A 22,885-nucleotide genomic window follows, 5' to 3' on the forward strand; every position below is an offset into this window, starting at 1 on the left:
AAATAATCAATCAGTTATCGTAGTTTTAATTCATCAACTCATATTTCTTATGCAATAATTATCATTAGGCCACAAAGTTAATAAGTGAATAACACATATCGTTATCCACTTATTTAATTTGTAACTTCTAAAAAGATAAAAAAATAGTTTTCTTTTGGGCTAACTAGTATACATAACTTGTAAAAAGAGATCTTTAATCTATCAAATATAAAGTAAATCGTCTTACTATTATATAATTCCAAATTGGTAACTTAATTAACCATAATTAGAAAGCTTTTAAAGGACTAAAACTAAGACTTTTCTAGGCCTTTAAGTTTTTGGACGTGTAGTCAAAGCTCTAGAAAACACTGATATACATACTCTATACTTAATTTTTTGTAAATACTAAATAAACAATGCTCAAAATAATACTAATACTAAAGTACACTCATGAATAACAACTTTGATCGGGATCGAAGCCACGACTATCAACCGTCGTCATTAAATTAGTAGGTACAAAAACAAAAATATACAAAATATATACTAAAGTACTTTTGATTGTGACAGGACGTATACAAAGGAGCATCTTACCATTTTGGCGATAAATTTTGTGAGCATAATTTTTTTAGACTATGATTTTATATTGTGTAAATAATATTTAATTGAATAAACAAAAAATAGACTTTAGTGAATGCTACAATCTAGTTTTTGTATTCTTCTTTTAAGATGTCAGTCTCTTTCAAAATGTCACCGTCATGCTTAACTTTGCCTAACATGCCTAACTCGTAAGCATTTTTTATATGGAATTTTTATTATATATTAATGATTCTTTTCTTTTATTTACTTGTTATATTTCAAAAATATTATACATATAAATGGTAAGTAGAGTCTATCACAATATATTCATAATTACGCATTATATGTATGATGATGTGGTATATATTATCTTAGCTATATTCTGAGGCGTTATGTCTTGCTGTTTCTTGTATTTGAGTTTTCCCACGAAAATGTGATAACCGAGGTTTGTTTGTTTGTAACATTTTACTATATAGTAAAATTTTAAATTATAGGATACAGAGTTCTTAAGAATGAGTACAATGGCGCACTTTTTTTACCCAACTTAGAATGGCAAACTGACGGCCCACCTGATGGAAAGTGGTAACTGTCGCCTATAGTCATGAGCAGTACCATGGACATAGTAGAGTATACTGTTTCACCTATTATACCTCCCATGTGTTGCTATTCCTGAGAAGTCGGATGTTATTCCTGTGTACTCTGTAATTTAAATAAAAAAAATAAAAAAAAACCCTATCCCATAAAAGGGGTTTCTTCTAGTCAACCTTTCAGTGCCTGATAGAAATTGTAAATTGGTAGAGACAAAAAATAATAATAGCTAATAAAAAAATATATAGAAATATGTATACTGAACAACATATTTAAATGATACCTGATATATCTCAAAGGATTATATCTTTATGCATAACAATTTATATTTTATCTCTATGTAATGGAATCATATTAATCAAATTATTTACTTGTATCAATTCATAGGTGCAATAATGTAATTCAGGTACATATACAGAAATGTTAGCTAATTCACGTATTACACTGTACCTGGTATTCATGCCGATGATGATGGCCTTAACAGATGATCAACCATATTGCGCCGTTCGATATCAGAGACTGTGCCAAGGTAAAGGCCCTCATGTCGCGTGCCAATTCCCTGAGGTAAGTCTACATTGGAGTGTTCGAGATTTGCAGAGTAAGTAGATACATAACTTCAGGTAACATTTTGTTAGAAAATTACATACGACTAGGATAGTAGTTGATGATGTCCTTAGATAGTCTGCTGATGTCCAAATAATAATGAATGTTTCAATTTATTAGTAATTTCATATATAATGTTTCTGTGATAATTTAAAAAAAAAAAACCTTTTCAATAAGTTCTATTGGCACAGACTAGTAACGGGAATTAGCGAGGACTAGTGCAAATAAGTGAAAAGCTTCATTAATAATGACTGCGGTAGGTCGAAAAGCTTGATTATTAATGACTACGACAATAAATAATTCATGAAAATTAAATGAAAATATGACTAATGAAAAGAAATATAATATAGAATATATATAAATTTCTCATATTGTTCATTTGCACGCCGACATAGAGGCAAAATGTATACGGGAAATGTAAACCTTTTTCATCTAAAACTACCTACATTCAAGCAAAATCATTTCATTTCAAAATATAGTGTATACAAACACAAAATACTGTTAAATTTAGAAACCTTTTCCTTTTCGATATGACATTAATATTTTGAAAATAATAGAAGTTACACCTTTATACATTATTTTCATGTTTTACAGGTTGGTCCCGGGGAATTATGTCAAAATTACACTGAAATAAAATTTACTAAGGAATTGAAGAATTTTATAATACACTATATAAATAGGTAAGATAAAAAGAGAACATAAATGTTTACATCTTTATTAAACATAAAGGACTAAAGTTTTGATCTTTATTCGTATTTTGAATATTATTCTTCGGTAGTGAAGTGAGTGGGTTTATCCAGGGTGAAATTGTACTAGGTACACTTACTTATACGGGTAATAATTTGCTTTGCATGAAGACGGCGTCAGCGCATTGCAGCCGGCAATGAGAGAGTCCGCGGAGGCATACAACTACCCCAGCCTGAAGTCATGATGTACGTTGTAAGTAAGAAAAATAAAGGAGTCCCAAAATGCCCAATATTTACCTATAATGCACATTTTAAAATTTATCGTCATGAATATTTGTTGTCATTTTTTACCGCTATTTTATAGTGTTACTGTGTTCCTAGTATAGAATGCACATTTATGATGTAGCAAACGAAACCTATTTTTTTTTATATTAAAATTTATGAACCGTATTGCATCAAAGATCCGCTCTTGTGTAGGTACGAGTATCTGTCTAATTAATAAGTATAATAAATTTATAATTAGACAATGACTACGTTTTTTTATGCAACTTAGAATGGCAAACAAGCTGTACATGAGAGATATTTAAGAAAAATTTATATCGGGGGTCATAATAAAAGCAATAGAAGCCAAATCAATACTTTTTAAATTTTGGTCTGTTTATTTATCTATCTATGTGTTTGTTCCGGTATTACTCAAAAACTCTCCACTAAAATAAATGCGGTTTTTATAGCTGTGTTTTTTAAGGTATATCTTAAAATATGATGTATGTTTTATCTTGATACGATAATAATGTGGAATTGGTTATCTACTTCTAAAATTCACGCGTACAAAGTTGCGGGCAGAACTTAGTATAATATAATAATAACATACTTAGATATACTTGAAAAACATTACGATCCTATGCCTATCTGAACTAACCAACACATAAGCCGCACAAGTTTTATTCATTTCATTCAAATCTCATACAATTATTTTCTGACAGGTATATGAAATAGCTTCCTGAATCAAAACACCCAGGGTAGGTTTCTCTAAAAAAATTAGACACGAATTCAATTATTCTATCATTATGTTATTATAAAATTTTTATGTTATGTGTATTTAGTATACATATATATATATATATATATATATATATATATATATATATATATATATATATATATATATATATATTTAGTATACATATATATATCATTACTTATTCACTATTCATCCTAAAGGTTGACTGGTAGAAAATGTTACTAACATTAAATCTAACTTTTGTACCATAATTTGACAATAAAAAAACATGACCAAAGTCAAAAAAGTTATTTAAATAAATTTAGAACTTCTACTTTTGATATTTTCTTTCCAGGAATGGGATCGTGAGTTAGCTCTATTAGCGCAAAGATTAGCTGACCAGTGTGTCTTTGTGCACGATAAATGTAGAGCCACAGGTTATAATTCTATCTATACTACTATCCTATATCTTAGTCTTCAGAAATAGCAACGCATGAAGGGTATCGTGGGCGACACAGTATACTCTGTTATGTCCACGATACAGTTAACGTCTATAGACGCCAGGTATCACTTTCCTATTAAAATATTATCAGTTTGTTTGTCATTCTAAATTTTATAAAAAAATCTACAAAACAAAATTCCTTATATTATAGTTTACTATATCAGCTGTTAAATGGCCACTGCTGAACATAGGCTTCTCTCTATTGAGGGGTTTTGACAGTAGTTGCCACGCTTGGCAGGCAGGTTGACAACTAGAGTTAGACCTTGGAGATGTTTTAAGAGAAACACTGCTGTCCATACTTCGACAATTAAGTTCCTTTAGTTGCTTCTTACGACACCCACGGGAAAGGTAGGGGTAGCCTTTACTATGCCGGGACAACATGGCAAAGTTCATGGTCCTATTTATGTCTATAGGCGACAGCTACCACTTACCATCAGGTAGGCCATCAGTCTGTATGCCATTCTAAGTTGCACAAAAAATACAAAACCAAACCCTTAAATTTTAAAGATTACTAAGAGCACAGATAATATAATACTACCTATACTAGCTAAAAGTAAAAAAAAAATAAAAGGTTTTTAACTGAAAAAACTGACGATACATATGGTTCAATGATGCAAAACGGAGCCCATACACTCAACTAATTTAGAATTCTTAAGTTTTTTTTATACAACTTAGAATGGTAAACAAGCTGACGGCCTACCTGATGGGAAGTGCTAACCGTCGCCTAAAGACATGAGCAGTACCATGGACATAACAGAGTATACTGTTTCGCCCATGATACCCCCATGCGTTGCCATTCCTGAGGACTCAGGTGTTATTCCTCTGTACCCTGTAAATTCACGCCATATCCCACCTTTCAAACCGAAACACATCCATGCAAACACAACTGCTTCACGGTAAAACACGAATGGGACAGAGATACCCAAGCAATCGACTTTTGTACAAAGTTAAGTATTAAAATAATAAAAGATCTCTCTACATAAACTGTGAATTTAAAGATATTTAGATAATAAAAAATTTATTTACGAAAAATGACGCACTTTACGCACAATGAAAATGATTAATCTAACATTACAAATTCAGCAAGAGATAAAAGTAATTAATAAAAACCAGAAATACAACCAGTATGATTATATTATATTATTATATATATACCATATGCAAGTAACCAGTTGAATATGTCTTATATCGGATAAGCGATCATGTATTGATATATAAATACTATCTTTTGCCCTTGACTTTATAAGCGTGAATTTTGAAAGTAACGTAATTATATTTTTTGGCGTCCCAAGATATTTTATAAATCTGATTTTAAGTTTGACCTTCAGGAATACAATTGTAAAAATCGCATAAAATTTCATTCATTATGTGTTGCTGGAACAAAAATACAGATTAACAGACAAAAATTCTCAATAATATTATTTGGCTTGTATTGCTTTCTTAAATAATATACAAACATCTAGTAATATTTTTTTTTATTTGTATAATAATAATAATATCTTTAATCCATGATTGTAACAAACTCAGCACTGGAAATTACAGTAAAAGTAGATACGAATTCATTTGTACATTTGGATCAGTTTAAACATCTGTGTCTGAACTAGGTTATAAAACCTGTATCTCAGACAACAGCGCTCAACCCTCATTACATAGTATAATATTAGTTCAGCAAAATTTTTATTGGTACATATAGAATGTTGATTTTATATAAAGTTAATTTATCTAATTATAACAATTGGCAATAATGAAAATTGTGAAATAATGTATACTCATATAGACGACACTATCTAAAGTGCACTTACATTTTATTTAAGTCCGGTATCCCTACGCTGGACAGACAGTGGGAGAGGTCCGCTGGCGACGCTCCAGTGAATCGGATGAACTAACAGCTCAGAGGGCCATTCACAGGGTATTCGATGCGTGGTGGGGCGAACGGCGACGTGTCCAGCCGAAACAGCTTATTGCGCCATTTAGACTCACTGCCAAGTATCTAATAATTTATGTATCTATCTATAAGTCAATTTCCCTAGACAACCCTAAATAGTCGGGAGGAAGGAGGGGTGGGAGGAAGGACTACATGAAGTCGACCTTCACATAGTGTCTCCTGGAAAACAGTGGTTAATTGCCAGCGAATTCATCAGAATGGACATCATCAGTCACTAGTCGGTACATCGTTAGCGTATACTGATAATGCAGATGGGTTTACCATTCAATTTTCATTTCTAGAAAAACACTATTTAGTCAATAAGAGAGACTTTATCGACTTTATTTATTTATGAAATTACATGTCTTGTTCTTTCTTATATATGCAATAACGAGAACGTCTCTAACAATCTCTAACAATTCATTAATTTGTTATATGTCTACGGAAATAAGTCTTTAAGTTATATATTAGCCAGAGAGAATCGCCAGTTAAGTTTTTTATCTAACATAAGTCTCTAGTTATTACTCATTCATCCTCATGAACATACGGAGGTTCCGAAAGGTTTAAGACTACTTCAGTGAATAAGTATACTTACGATATATCTTATTATAGTGAGCCAGTATCTCATTCCTCAGTATTGCATCCTTCTAGTATAAACATGTCACGTTTCTGTATTTTTTTTTCTCCTAATACATGGAACTATTGGAAGCCTGGAATTGGACAATTTGCAGAGGTGCCGTGTGGGGCCATTTTAGCCAACTAGCAGTATGGACGCTTTGTGCCGTCGGCTGCGGGGCTGTACGGCATGGCGCAAACTATCCTCGTCTTCTTCTCGTTTGCGATTTCTCACACACTAACATGCTCGGGCAGAGGACTATATCGCCTGGTCCGTTGGCTTCCTGCCCAGTTCACACCGCTAGAAAATCTAAAGCCTATCCCTTGTTGTGTATAACGGTGAGTATTAATTACAAGAAAAAAACAAGATTTTTAGTAATTAAATTTCAAAAATATTATCACAATAATTAAGCCTCTGAGCATTCTATTTGAAAATAATTTATATATCTACGCATACTATCCCTGTGTGGTGATAGAGTAATAATTTTTTTTTTTTTCTAACAATGTCATAATCAAATGATGATGATGTTAAGGTAAATAGGAACTATAATACAATAATAATATGATGACATTATACCTGTAAAGTATTGCCATGTGGTCTAAGACTAAGTGAACTTAATTATCAAGGGATGGGCAGCAGTGTCTCTCTTTAAATATCACCAAAATCTAACTACGGTTGCCATCCCTTCTGACAAGCGTGGCAACTACTGGCAAAACCCCACTTATTGTACAAGGCCTATGTTCAGCAATGGACAGTTAACGGCTGATATAATAATAATAAATCATTCCAATCGTTTTATCGGAGAACGGTCTTATCTCAACTAGTCTGGAACAACATCTCAGACGGTTGGGATTCCGAGGCAGCTCACTTCCGGGAAAGATGCAAAAAGCTCTTAGACTCTGCCCGCATTGTACGCCGGTTTCTCTCCCTGGGACCCTGAACCCCGGCCGACTGTGCTTCTACCGGGGATTAGTTTGCCATCTCCTCTCCTTAAGAGGGGAGATGTGATCTTTTGGAAATAATAATAATATAAATAAAAACGTATAAATTAATAAATATACAGCGCCATTTGACAGGTCAGAAAGAAAACTCTTCAAGAATTAGAATCTATCGAAGACTCTGAATCTGATGAAGAGGTCGAGGATATAGATGAAGAAGACGATGATGATATTTCTAACGATAATATGACAAAATATTATGGAGTATTTTTGAGAAAATTTACTAGGAAACGACTAACAAATAAATATGTAAAGCCAAAGGAAATACAGTCTACAAGGGCTGTACAAACACGTACAACTAGAATTGAAGATGATCCGATGTCGGAAGGAGGTATGACAAAATCATAAAATACCCCTAAAGTCACTATTGAGTACAGTAGAAGTATTTGGAGCAGTTAGATGTAGACACTGTTGATTCTTTTATTATGAATTTAAATTTCGTTTGCGGAATATAAGTACATATTTATACTGATTCATGCACTCAAGAGGTTACCTATTCTAAGTGAGTAAATGTACTTTATGACTAAAATGTGGTACAATAAGATAAAGGAATTGTCTATGAAAATAATAAGAAATGGTAAAAAAACAAATACAGAATTATTACACTCTCGACTAAAATACCAGAGGGGATTATCAGTGGTTACTGTCGACTGTTGCATACACATACCCACATTTGTAATAGGCGGTAAAACTATCACTATCTTTCAAATTAACTTAGTTTATTAACAATGTTTCTCATCTCAATAAGTGTAACGAATTTTTAATTAGAAGTGAAATAAAAAGTATTTCAGGTATAGAAAAGGAAATGCCAACTGAAAGACGTTTAATAAACAAACTGGATAGGGTGTTGGAAATGCGAAAGAAAGCCGACACGAAGAGTCGTGTGAATGGAAAATATAATGATTGGTATACAAGACGATCCAATATTGGAAAATGGCGGTATTTTTATCCTTATTAATAATAACTATATTAAAGTATATTTAGGTAAATAGATATATCTGTGGATACAATAAACTACTATTTATTGTTTACATACATATCTGTCACGCCTGTCTCCCATTAGGGTAGGCAGAAACAATGGAACGCCAAATGCTTCGATTCAAACAAACCTCTTTCGCTTCTTCCACATTCATCAATCTTGTCATACACGCTCGTCGGTTACGGGTACTTTTAATTTGGCCCTTCTTCAGCACGTCGCCTATTTGGTCGACATACGTCCGTCTAGGGCGGCCCCTACCGACATCTCCATTCATTCTTGCTCGATAAATCTCTTTCGTAATTCTTCTTTCATCCATCCTCTCCAAATGACCAAACCAACGCAACATTCCTTTTTCGATTTTGGTCACTACATCGACTTTCAGTCCACACTTCTCTCTAATCACACTGTTTCTTACTCTATCTTTTAAAGTAATACCACACATACTTCTCAAAGCTCTCATCTGTACAGCATTTATCTTACTTTCATGCTTCTTCTGCCATACCCACGATTCGCTTCCATACATGAGTGTTGGTGTCAGTACTCCTTGAATTATAGCAAGGCGAGCTTTGCTCGATACATTTTTACTTGACATAATCGAGAGCAATGCACCGTTAACACTGTTTCCCGCTTTTACTCTCCTCTCAATATCTCTTTCACACTTCCCATCCCTCGTAAACAAAGAACCTAAATATAGAAACTCACTCACTTGCTCCACTTTTTCATCTCCTATCATAATCTGGCATGCCGTTAAACTTTCATTCCTCTCAAAAACCATTACCTTCGTCTTCTTCGCATTTATTTTCATACCTTTTCTTGCATACGCTTCATTCATTATAGTCACCATTTGTTGTAATTCATACTCCGACGATGCAAAAAGTACTTGGTCGTCGGCGTATAAAAGAGTCTTAAACAGAGACTCATTCATCCTGAATCCACAATTAGATCCTTTCAAATCGGTCAAGCAACTGTCCATAAATAGGTTGAACAGCCAAGGAGACGCTACACAGCCCTGTCTAACACCGCGTTCAATGCCAAACCAGTCTGTATAGACTCCATTTATTCTGACACAGGCATTTGAATCCTTATATAAAGATTTGAATGCCCGTATCAAATGGCTGCTCACCCCATACATTGCCAGTGTTGACCACAGTTCATTCCTCTCCACTCTATCATAAGCCTTTTCAAGGTCAATGAAGGCGCAGAAAACCTTCTGATGTTGAGCTAAGGTTTTCTCTGTTATGCACCTTAAGGAAAAGACTTGATCCGTACATCCCATACCCTTTCGAAACCCTGCTTGCACATCCCAAATTTTACTTTCCGTCTCATTCATCACTCTTTTAATCAAAATCCTAGCATACAATTTGCCTACAACACTAAGAAGGCTTATTCCGCGGAAATTTTTGCACTCCTGCTGTGACCCGCTGCCTTTATATAGTGGCACAATAACAGCTTTGCTCCAGTCACCTGGAACACAACCGGACCGCCAACATTTATTGAACAGCAGACACAGCAGGTTTACAATGATTTCTCCACCTTCTTTAAGCATTTCGGCAGATATTCTATCAAATCCCGCTGCTTTACCAAATTTCATAATCTTCATTGCATTCATTACTTCATCCATACTTATATCACTTTCACTGTCAACTTCTTCGTCCATTATTTCATTTTCAACATTCTTTCTTTCACATTATTTATTGTTTGATATTGCTAAATTGTTAAAAGATGCAAATTTAATATCAATAATTTTGTAAGCGGCACAAAATACAATATAAAAAAAATTAAAAATGCAGAAATACGTATTTTAGCCATGGTGTATTTCTGCTAATGTTTTGCTGTCAAACTGTCTAACTTTTAAAATTTCTAAGTCTTAATTCTCTTTCTGTTTTACAAAAATATATCTGTTACTATATGAGATTCTGTTTATATTTCCTTTATATAAATATTTGACTATATAGTTATATTTTTCCAGCGAAAATATCAAGATCTTTTCACAAATGGAAATAACGACACCATCAATTAATCCTAAATTACATCTACCTGATATTAATGATTCTGATATAGCGCAGTTTAAAGGAATGTTCGAGACTACGACAGTAAGTCAAAATAAAAACATATTAACCTAAGCAGAGGAAAACTTTGTATGTACAAAAGTTTTTTACATGAGTAATTGGTTCCATTTATTATATATATATTCATGCCGGTAAACAGCTATGCTTGTATGCTCCGGTTTCAGTTTTAAAGGTAAGATATGACATTGATATTACAATGTACAAAGCATAGAGGCTTAAAATCTTGGACTTCTGGGAATGAGCCAAATAGATGCAGCCGGTTTGAAATGCGGCGACGAAGCATAATATATTTTGTAATCTCCGTGGTGTAGTCTATAGGTGCCATCACCAGTTCAGGGTCATCAGGTCAGCTGTTTGTATTTTTGTATCCTCTAGGTATTGGTGAGTACCTAAGCATAGTGACTACAAAAATATTTGTAGGTCGTTAGGGGAGAAGACTGGCTTACTAGATGGACTTGTCTCCCGAACTTAGAGTAACCGAAATATAAAGTTAGTAATAATATTTTAACTGATGTTATAATAATGAATTCAGATAATACAAAGAAAAGAAACTTTAGACTGGGGTTTGATCTTAAAGCACCGATTTCAGTCAAGCGTTCGACCGACATATCTGTAACCAAGAATGCACAGCTAGTGAGTAAATTTATTAGGCGTTTGTTTGGGTATACTTCATCTAAATATGTAAACATCTTGCCAATTTTTTTCCTAGAAGCAACAATTCATGCGTTCAAGAAAGACTACTATATCAGATTTTATGACAGTATATCTATTATTACTGTATCTTTCGGTTATACTGTAAGCTTCTGTTGTCACTTTCCATTAAGAATACTTTTTTTGTTACTTATCAGCTTGTTTCCTATTTTATGTAAAGTGAGCTAGAGGGCATCACCATAACATGATTAGTACTGATAGATTTTAATTTAAACAATCCAGATACTTTAGGGTAAATTGTAATAATAAGTAAACCTGTTCTTTCTATATAGGGTCCTACAGAGTCACTTGTAATAAGACATCGATGGAAGCAGACCAGAGATCGACCACGTAGGTAAGTTTTTGAAATTATATTTTATTTAAGAGCCCACTAAATCTGATATTGAAGATAACATCGGAATCCAAAACGATAAAAGGGACTAGTTTACTAAGATTATACGAATAGATAGATAAGAAGTAGAGTATCTAATTACTTTGTGTATTTTACACAAAGTACCTATCTATTTTATATTTACAATTTTAATGCCTGCTTTTTTACAGGCCTGGAGCTAATGCCCTTTTGAATGTGCCAACTGTAATACAGTCTCGGCGACCTCCAATTGTAAGTTAGAAAGTTAATCATGTGTAGATAAAACAAATTCTATTCTCTATATAATATCCTGCGAAAAAGTGTTGAGGTAACATGAAAAAGTGTAGGTAGAATAATCTCAAATTAAAATTTTAATTAATAAAGCATAGTATAAGTTCATATTAACCCCAGGGGCGCAAGAGCTTTATAAAGTATTTTAGTTTGAATTCCTTCTCTTACTCTGATGTAGGTAATATGCTTCAATAGTCGCGATATAGAGGCCCTTTATAGTCGATAGAATATTTAATTTCCAAAGATTAATAGATACCAGCAATTACCAGATGTAATTACTAAATGTAATCTCTTATTCCTTTCCCATGCTTACTAATATTTATTCGTATTTGATTCTTTGTTTGTTACTTCTTGGTGCTCCACCAATTGTCATGAAATTTGTTATACACGTGCTTTGTGGGATGGAGAAGGGCATAAACTTCCTATTTATTTCGATCAATCACTATATTCTAGTCACACGAACAAAGTTGCGGATAAAAGCTAGTTACAAAAACATCTAGATTGAGTTAATTTTTATTTTGTAGGCACCTCTGACTCTGGATAAAGACGATATAGAACAATTATTTCGGGACACCGGATTCAATCTTAACTGGAGAAGGAAAGATGTAGAAGTCCCAAAATCTAATATGAATTAAAAAGATTTTAACAACAGTATCACAAACTGAAATGAATATTTAAAAAAATAGATACATAATCATCTTTTTTTCAAATGGTTACGTAAACTTGTTTCATGGTTTGTGGAACTGGTACCTATATTTATTAACTAATTTCATTATATCTACAAGGAATTATACAACAGGGTAAATACAATGTACTACATGAAGACCAAAGACAAAAAGAGTTACAGAAGAATACTATTTAATATCAACTCGCCTCTTTGCGTAATTTCCAATAAAAAGTTGACATTCATTTGACTTGCTGTCAACATTATTCTACAAGCAATGAAATTAATCGTCGAAACAATTTGATTTTAATTTGAAATCTATTACATGTAAATGTCGATATGAAAAATAAAACTTTGAGTACAGGACATCTGACGTACAATACCTACAAAACTTGGTAATATCGTAATGTGCTGTTGCTGTCCATGTTGCCGCTGTGGGGAGTGTCTCAGATGCATTTGTTGTATATCATTATGTGCAATGTTATGCCATTTATGCGGCTGTGATGAAATTTGCGAGGATTGTGAAGCTGATTAAATAATAAATACCTTTATAAAATGCATCATTTGTTGTTTTTTTTACTAGGAGGCAGGTGATACCTAAACATCATTCGCAGACTCATTGTACCTATCTAGTAAATTAGTAAAAAATATAGTAATATAGGCAACACTCGTACGAGACCATGGAAGTCAGAATGTATTCTTGTAATGTCCATGTTCATATCTTCAGTGTACAGTCAATTTGTTTGTCATTTTTAGTTGCTCGAGACCTGATCACAAAATCTCACTACTAGTTGACCCACGCGCGAATCTATAGAATGGTTTTTGATTCGCAAGGATACCTAGATAGCGAGAAGCTCTTTAATTACCGATTACTGGTTATCTTTTTGCTCTCAATTTTTTTTTAACAAAATTTGCATAAAAATTTATAACAAGTAGGTATATTTACTTAACACCTTTTTTAATTTCTTATATACCTCTATTAGTAGAACAAGACACAAGCTAATAATAGTTGAGACCAGGACTCCGATTCGTAAATAATTTATACCTATACTTATAACAAAATGAGGGTCTCATTTTTAAAGTTGTTTAAAAAAGTTTTTTATTCAACTAAAAAGGTAAAAATGCTAACGGCCCACCTAATGGAAAGTGCGTCAATGTAAGTGCGAAATAAGCGTCGTCTATAGACAAAAATGGAAAAAGCTGTACTCAGAAACAGCTGACGATTTGTAAAGTAGACATAATTTCAAGAATATATATCTATCCGAGTATCTCTGCACATCCTTAAGATTGACTGATAGAGAATGCCCATAGCATTAAGTCCGTCTTTTGTACCACATTTTATTCGTCAATAAAGATGAAATTAATAAGTCAGGCTTAAATAATTACGAACTTAATGGTAGTGTAATTAGCATTAACTACAGAATGGTTATTGATCCTCGCTTGACAAACTGCTTGTCAAGTTTGGACGTAACGGTGAAATTTTTATGGGATATATTAATTAGCCATGTAATTAAATTTAAAAGTAAAAATAATGAAATTGTTCCAATACGCGGCGAAATTTTCGCCATTAATTGTGAATATTAAACAATACAGTCAACAATGTCACAAGTTTGTATTAAATTTTATTTCAGTTTGCAGGGTTGGATATGCCTAATAGTGAAATTATAAAAATAACATTTTAATAGATACTTTGAATGTGTAACAAATAATGTGTACAATTCTTTAATGGATCAAGAAAATGGAATGGTAATACCGCCCGCGCTAATGGTATACGCCAGCGGAGCACCAGTGAGTGATAATAGATGATGATAGGTCATGAAAAGACAGGTCAGTTAGCCCATCGTGATGAACAGGCCTGAAATTCAGTACGATGGTTTCCACATGACATGAACCTGGTTGTGTATTTGCTAGCAATTGGACCTATAGTTTCCATGATTAACAATTTCTTCCCCCTATTAGATACAGCATTCATTAGGTGTCAAAGCGTATTCTCTGAATAATATTCATGATATTTGTTATATTTGAAAATGATGATTACCACTTTATTACATGGACCGTCAAATTGTTTGTCATTCTAAGAGAAATATCTAATTGAGAAATTTCATATCAGAATCTGATCCTCATTGTTGTATTATATTTATTATAGGCAGATGTTTATTCAAAAATTTTTCATTTTAAAGTTATAGTACTCCTTACAGCATCAGAAAACCCCGGCATTTGATCTGCTTCAAACAATGGACAGAGGAAATGGTGATGGGCATCATAAACAGTGCGATAAACCTTAAATGCTGCTTCCGAGACACGCATAATCAAAGACTGGTATAGTTTTACTTTTTTAACAAACTTTAGACAGAGGAAATACACAATTCGACCGTATTTTTGTGTATATACTTATTAAGTAATATCTTCATTAATCGTGGAATAATTTTAATGATTCCTTTTCATAGAGAGCTTTTACTTCGTTAAAAATGTAATATTTTATAACTATATACTTAATCATTATCTGACCCGGCACTTTATCATTATTTAGTATTGAGATTTTTTTTTAATTTTATTTTGGTACAGTTATTAAAAAATTATAATAAATTTTTTTATGTTAGATAAAAATAGACAACGAATGCTTAAATATATACAATAGCAGAAGTTTACTTATTTATTATACTTGCACACATTAAAATATGTCTACAGGGCGGACTTAATGCCTGATGGCATTTTCATGTTTATGTAGTTAATTGACAAAATTGTACCATACGCGTATAAACTATAAAAGTACAGGGATGAGACAAAAGAAGAAAATCTACAATAAAGTTTAATAGTTAAAACGGATACATAGAGAGATTATACTATAAAAATATAAATATTATTTCTAGAATGTGCTATCAGATTCAAAAGTGATGATATTACAAGAAATCAACGAGCCTGTACTAAATATGGCTGTGTCCAAGGCTGCCACGCTTTTGGGAGCTTACGATGTTCATATCATAGACAATTTGGTGTGGGACCAAGATTATCTTGGCAGGTGAGAATTTCTTAAAATATAAAAATGGAACTAATTCATATACTTACGTACGCACCTATTTGGTTTAGATTGTAATTTGATCGCCAAAATGTGGGCATATCAAATATCGCTGAGCCTCTAACTCTATTAGGACTTATGATGATATCAGCCGTTAACTGTCCACTGCTGAACATAGGCCTCCCCCTATTGGGGAGTTTTTCCAGTAGTTGCCATGCTTGGCAGGCGGGTTAACAACCGCAGCTAGACTTTAGTGATGTTTTAAGACAGACGCTGCTGCCCATCCCTCGACTATTAAATTCCCTTAGTCGCCTCTTACGACACATACAGAAAAGAAAGGGATGGCCTATTCTATGCCGGGCCACACGGCTTATTAAAACTTATGGTTTAGACTAAAGACAGACATTATCGATTATAAAAATAATTATTCGCGCATTATAAGCACACTCGAAAAAAATAAAGGCAAGCAAAACACTCGACGTCAGGTTTGAATGCGCAAACAATAATTTTTGAAACGCGCTGAGATAGAATTTTCCACATGCTCGCATTTAAGCAATTATATTAATTATCATTTATCTAATCTCTTGAATCTGGTAGTCACGTTTAGATCTTTATTATTATATAACTATCTGTTCTGGTAAACGTTGTATTGCTCCCTTCAGGTCTATTTTATTCCTATCAGGACAAAAACTGTCCTCATTCGATAAGTTGGAGCAAACTATATACATTTACAAAATTTCATTAAAATTTGAATAAAATTAATTAGTTTCGGAGATTAGTGTAAAAGAACATCAGGATGTTTTTTATTCAACTTGAATGGCAAATAAACAGACGGCATATCTGGTAGAAAGGGGTAACCGTCGCCTATAGACAGTATCATGGACATAATAGAGTACACTGTGTCGCCTATAATAACCCCCACGCGTTGCCATTCTAGAAGACTAAGGTGTTATACCTCTGTAGTCTGTACCCTGTAAATTCATTGCCATATCCCACCCTTCAAACCGAAACAGCCAGGATACGGGATTATTATATAATTGTAAACGTTTTCATCTACAGAGTGTTCTCGTTCATGTCAGACGCCATATTTGTAGCGACCTCTACGCACATGTGCGTCCAGCGGTTCGCCGACCAGTCATCGGTGCCTGTGACTTGTATGAAGTCAAGAACGCATGCCAGCATACAATCACTCTCCACTGTTATGTCTATTATAGTTAGTATTTCTATTATTTGGCACACTATGTACCTAGCGAAATAATAGTTCATCATTCCTCATCATATCTGTCCACTGCTGGTATATGAGGTCGCCATTCAAGACTCTTTCTTTCCCATCAGTTGTCGGTTTTTGATCTATGTGACCAGCCTATATATATATATATATATATATATATATATATATATATATATATATATATATATATATATATATATATAAATAAATAAATAAATATATACGAGGTTTGTCCGGAAAGTACGTATAAAAGTTTTTTAAAAATTTTATTTTACAATTATTCAGGTAAATCAATTTTATCCCCTTCAAAGTACTCCCCCTGTGACATAATGCACTTGTGCCAACGCCGTTTCCACTGTGAGAAGGCTCCTTGAAAGTCCTCTGGTTGTAGGTTTCTCAGCTGCCCCGTCGTAGCTTTTTTTATCTCATTTATGTCCCCCAAATGCCGCCCCCGAAGTACCAATTTGGTTTTTGGGAACAAGAAGAAGTCACACGGGGCCAAATCCGGCGAATAGGGGGGGTGTTCGGTCACCGTAATGGAATTTTTACTCAAAAACTCACGGACAACAAGAGAGGTGTGGGCAGGGGCATTGTCGTGGTGAAGAATCCAACGCCCCTCTCGCGCCAATTCTGGACGAACTCGTGCCACACGAGCTTTGAGGCGTCTGAGCACATCGACGTAGAATTTTCCATCAACTGTCTGGCCTGGAGGGACGAATTCTTGATGGACAATCCCCCGAACATCGAAAAAAACAATCAACATTGTCTTGACATTTGAGCGGGATTTTCTTGATTTTTTTGTTCGTGGTTCCCCGGATGTCTTCCACTCTTTGCTTTCACGGCCATTCTTGCCGAGTTTCGAGAGAAACTTGATTACGACGCGCTGCTCTTCAACGGAAGCGGGCTCCATGCCGACGGGGTTTCGTTAAGAGGTAACTTCACAGATGGCGTGACAAGCCAGTTCGCACCGCACGGCGGTCAGACCAGAACTGAAGCATTGTTAGGGACATAAGGAAGGGGTCCTGCGCTTACCTGGCCTCCCCACTCCTCTTTCTCGCATTCCAGAACACTTTTATACGAACTTTCCGGACAGACCTCGTATATATAATAAATTATTATTAATAATAATACGCGCGCATAATATAATATATATATCACGCAAAGGAATCCCGAGCATAGCCCTCTCTATAGCTCGCTGAGTAACTTGAAACTTTGGCGAAAGAGCAACCAGGTAGAACCAAAGAAATTGTAATAAGAAAGTAATAAAGGAGATAGTAATAAGATTAATAAGTAAATACTCTGTGACACCCATTACTCAGGCATTGTCATTTATGAAGACTATACTTTTATGCTCTTATACCCTATAATATCCTTACCATGTCCTACCCTATAAACAAATGCACTACTTCTTCACAATAGAAATACGACTAGGACAGGGATACCCAAACAGGCAGTGTCAGCACCTGCATCTGATTTGAAAATACCTACTCTTCAGATGGACGATGAAATTGCAATGGTAATTTTTAAGTAATAAATGTGGAATGTTGAATTGTTACAGGAAGAGTTTGGTACATTGAAAGGTGTAAATATAAGTTACTTGGGAGCTCCACATCCAGTACTGAATTCTTACTTACTTCTGTGCCCAATGTTGGGCGCTAACATTAGATTTAAATGTTGCTGCAAGGTTACCAGTGTTACTTACCTACTTAGTAATATTTAAAATAAGTTTGTTTGTTATTTATTGGTGCTTTAACCTGTTGAACAAAAATTTTGTATATCTAAATACGTATGAATGTATATCTACCTAGTATTTGGGATGGAGGACACGGTCTGTTTTTTATTCCGGTAAATAAACATATCGGTTACGCGGAAGAAGTCACGAATTAAAACTAGTATATTATGTGGATGTGAGTTTCCATGTCCAGCTGTCAATTTAGTATCATTATCATCAGCTGTTAATTGTTCACTGTTGAAGACAGGACTCCTCCTATTTAGGGTTATTGCCAGTAGTTGCCATGCATAGCAGGCAGTTTGACAACCGCAGTTACGCTTGGCGATATTTTAAGAGGGACGTTGCTACCTATCCCTCGGCCATTAAGCTCCTTTAATCACCTCTCACGGGAAAGGAAGGGGTGGCCCGTTCTAACTCGACACTACATGGTGAATTAAATTTAATATGAGAGTATAAAAGTTCAGTTTTATTAAAAGAAAACCTCCAAAGATATTTAATCTTGTATGGTAACAACCACCTTGTCTGCAGAAATGTCCTGTCAGTCCCCTTTTATTCAAAGCGAGTGAAGAAATATCAAGCAAGTCCTACACAGAAATGAAAGAGTGCTTGAACAAAGACGACGTGCTTAAAAATGCGTGTGTGGTTATAGCTGGGCCTACTACCAATAAACAAGACAAAATTGATGAATTTCGAATAGGCATAGAGGTTTGTTGTTAATTTTTTTTCTGGGATGATATTAAAACGGTAATTCTACATTGATGAGGTACCAGTAGCAGATGTTAGATGAGGATGAAATCAAGTCAGTCGAACCATCGTGAATCGTGATCAAGAATTAACGGAAATGGTTTTCAGGGGAAATTGCATAGAGTTCGCTACTTGCAATAAGGCCATTAATCCCCATTACTAGTAATCCTTCCTCTCTCTCTTCTTTATGTCATTATTAATGATGTTTATTGGTCTATGTAAGACATAAAAGTGACTTACAGCATAACAGACTCATATAAATTGGCTACAAGGGACTGAGTCTCTGGTGATAGGAAATACCAATAACAAACGAAATTGGCTATTCGTCAGGTAATCTATCAGCTGATTTGATTTCCTAAATGCTTGATGAACTGTGTTTTAGTATTATGTTCACCACAAAAACACAGTCGACAAATGTCTCTCTGTGCCCCATGAGGAATTATAGTTGTGAGCATGATTTTTATATTGCAACAATAATTTCCACTTGATATATTTTTATGATTCTACTGCTGGATTAGGAATATTGTAAACTGTTGAGAACTTATAAAATACTATATGTTTTTTACAACTGTAAATTTAAAATAATTTCACAGCTAGATCAGTAGCCTCTTAAAAACTTTTTATAATTAGATTTTATTTATTTATAAACAAGAAATTTTTAAGAGATTTCAAAAAGTAGTTTGCATATAAGCTTAACTACCTAGGAAATATTTAATTCCCACATTTTACCATATATACACAGTATAAATTTGTTTCTAGGATATAGAAAAACAGTCTTGTTGCCATTGGATTTTCTTCCACACATGTCCCCGTGGGAAAGAAGTAGATGATGTTCTTTTTAATCATTGGAATGCTCGGACCTTCAATGTATTTGAAAATATGCACTTCATTGCAGCAGCCCTGATGGCATATGGAATCAAGAATTACACATTTTGAATGAAAACCACTAAAAAACCATCCTTTTGTTAATAAATTCATATGTCAAACTTGTAAAACTATAAGCCAAATCTTTTAATAATATGAATAAAACTATATTACGCCGACCCCAAATAATAATTGGGATAAGGGTAGGATGATGATGATGATGTCATATGATTGTCTGTATATACACTAAATATAAATCTTCTAAATATATATATACTTTCAAATTACATAGCTTTATACCTGTTTATACTTATTATAGTTTTCTGGTATTATAATATATATAGGGTGAAATCAAAATGGTTAGCTACCTTAATTGAGAAAAGCATTTTCATAAAAAAAATTTAATTTATCATCTGTAAATAATTTTGAGCCTCTTATATTAACATGGCACATTCAGCCAAGTTAATATAGAAAAATCAAAATGTTCATACTTGGTTTTAAAGGCCATGTAAATCTTTGCCATAAATATATCTACTTTTAATATGTTTTTGGAACAGTATGTCTATCACTCATCATTAAGAATATTTTATATTACTAAGCCTGCTTTTAGAGTTGAGATTTTCAAAACATCATTATCATATCAACCTTTAACTGTCCACTGTTGAACATAAGCCTCCCCCTTGGTGGGTTTTGTCCATATTTGCCACGCTTGGCAGGCATATTGGCAACCGCAGTTAGGCTTCAGAGACGTTCTAAGAAGGGTGCTGCTGCCCACCCCTTGTACTTCCTTAATCAACTCTTATGATACTCACAGGAAAGGAAGGGGTGTTCTATGTCATGACCACACAGCAAAAACATAGTAAATTAAAATATTTTGCTTAACAGGAACACTTTGGTCCAGACAGCTAGGAAATGGGTATTTGACCTATTCCTGACCAATCATATTATTCTAAATTTTGTCAATCTATTATTATTATGTACTATATAATTTATAAATGATAATTTTTAGCTACTGCTTTAAATTGTTTCTTGGTTTGTTTAGACCATAACACTAGTAAAGATATTAAAGAAATAATAACTCTTAGATTTCAAGAAAATAAAACAAATTAGATTAACTATAAACAACAAACTTTACTATGTTAAACATATATATGACTAAATATACTAATTACGCATTTTGGTTTTTATATTTCCCTCTCATAAATTTGGGCAAAGGAACAACACCCGGGCAAGGTACTTGCCCATACACTTCACATATACAAGGTCTTTCACAACCAACACCAAAATTAGCAGGATTGTCCTTTTTCTCAGCAGCTACAGCTTCTGCTTTCAAAACGTCTCTAGATTTACCAACAGTATTTAATAAGTGTTGTAGAATTTCTTCTTTGGACTTATTGTCTATATCAATCAATATTTTTTTTCCGTCATCCAAATAACACTTTATAAATGGTGAAGGTGTAAGATTTTTTAAAGTAGCTACTTGAACATCAGGATTTTTATACTGGATTTGTGGAAGATACCAGAAGACGAAATCTTTTGCACCACTGTTGTTTTCTCCAAAAATATTGTAAGCTACCGAAAATATTTTAATTCTGTCTTTCAACACTAATTTACCGGCGTTTAAATAATTTAAAGTGCGACGAATGGGTGCTCTACCTTTCATAAAAGGCATCTTGAGATTCTTTTCTAAATTATCGTAATACAATTATAAAGTGTAAATTAGGATTTAACATAACCTAACAAAATTTATCGATGCGTGACAAAACAATGACGTTGACATACATGATCGGGGTTGCCAGAAATGGAGGCATATATAAATAGTGGTATAACACTATGGATAATCATTTCTTTAATTATTATAATTTTCATTTTGTTGTTACAATATTTTGAAATCTTAACATGTATTTCATTTTCCAGGTTTTGTGTATGCTGCTGCCAATTTTTATAACAAAGTGCTTACTTACTCTGTGGACATCGTATCTCAATCTGTACTAACGCTCCGATAGCTGGGAGGAAAGGGTAATGGAGATTAAGAATCCCATAGCTAGCAATATACCCAACCAGTTTGACCTCCTTGTGGTTCCCTCTGGAAACTATCATGATTAATTCTTAATGAATTTATCATGATGGGCTAACTGGCCTGTTTTCATCCTCATCGATCACCCTTCACTGGTGCCCCGCCAGCGTATCCCATCAGTGCGGACGGGCTTATCATTCCTTTTTCATCCAATGAAAAAAAACGGTCCGATAGTACATATTTTATAGGTTTCTTGTCGCATTGTGATTTAAAAGTACTAACTGTAGAAAAAGTTTATAGTTGCTTATTTTAGCTATTTATCTTGTCTAGAATAGAGGACTAATCTCCATATTCACAAAACTAAAATATATTACATACCTCTATTCACCCTCACATATTATCTGTTAGTGGTTCCCTGTCAACATATATGAATAGCGCAGACGGGGTTACCATTCCATTATAAAAAAAAAAAAAAGTTTATCATCCATTAAATAAAAAAAAACTTTAGGCTTTAATTTAGAAACAAGGAAATGATATATGACCGCATAACCCTACCAAATTCAGATACAAACTGCTTGCATACTTTCTACATACTGTGCCGACTATATAATCTAGTACTTAATGTAAAATTTGTCATTGACAAATAATTGACATACCAAACATTTTCTTTACACTAGCCTGCCATGAATTGACAAGAATAGCAAATGTTGGTATATGTTTCGTTGTTTGAGGCAATCATTTATAGA

General features: G+C 33.7%; 3 protein-coding genes across 3 annotated transcripts; 2 read left to right on the forward strand and 1 right to left on the reverse strand.

Moving 5' to 3' along the window:
* The first annotated feature begins 1,264 nt into the window (after positions 1-1,264).
* On the forward strand, positions 1,265-13,088 carry LOC113514485 (uncharacterized). The gene is made up of 12 exons (XM_031908287.2): positions 1,265-1,707; positions 2,341-2,426; positions 2,604-2,685; positions 3,788-3,869; positions 5,749-5,920; positions 6,590-6,812; positions 7,551-7,803; positions 8,264-8,411; positions 10,421-10,544; positions 11,504-11,565; positions 11,772-11,832; positions 12,396-13,088. Exons 1-12 carry the CDS (start codon positions 1,564-1,566, stop codon positions 12,504-12,506), a joined length of 1,548 nt encoding a protein of 515 aa, XP_031764147.2. The 5' UTR covers positions 1,265-1,563; the 3' UTR covers positions 12,507-13,088.
* Positions 13,089-14,739: 1,651 nt separating this feature from the next.
* On the forward strand, positions 14,740-20,194 carry LOC113514556 (ornithine carbamoyltransferase, mitochondrial-like). Its single transcript, XM_026898647.3, has 6 exons — positions 14,740-14,854; positions 15,406-15,554; positions 16,611-16,764; positions 18,341-18,466; positions 19,043-19,219; positions 20,018-20,194. The coding sequence occupies exons 1-6, from the start codon at positions 14,783-14,785 to the stop codon at positions 20,192-20,194; spliced, it is 855 nt and encodes a 284-aa protein (XP_026754448.3). The 5' UTR covers positions 14,740-14,782.
* Positions 20,195-21,233: 1,039 nt separating this feature from the next.
* LOC113514387 (probable 28S ribosomal protein S25, mitochondrial) lies at positions 21,234-21,903 on the reverse strand. Its single transcript, XM_026898465.3, has one exon. The coding sequence runs from the start codon at positions 21,792-21,794 to the stop codon at positions 21,291-21,293; it is 504 nt and encodes a 167-aa protein (XP_026754266.1). The 5' UTR covers positions 21,795-21,903; the 3' UTR covers positions 21,234-21,290.
* Between the last annotated feature and the right edge of the window lie 982 nt (positions 21,904-22,885).

This window comes from Galleria mellonella, unplaced genomic scaffold (genome assembly GCF_026898425.1).
Source record: "Galleria mellonella isolate WM207_F2 unplaced genomic scaffold, CSIRO_AGI_GalMel_v1 utg270, whole genome shotgun sequence".
NCBI lineage: Eukaryota > Metazoa > Arthropoda > Insecta > Lepidoptera > Pyralidae > Galleria > Galleria mellonella.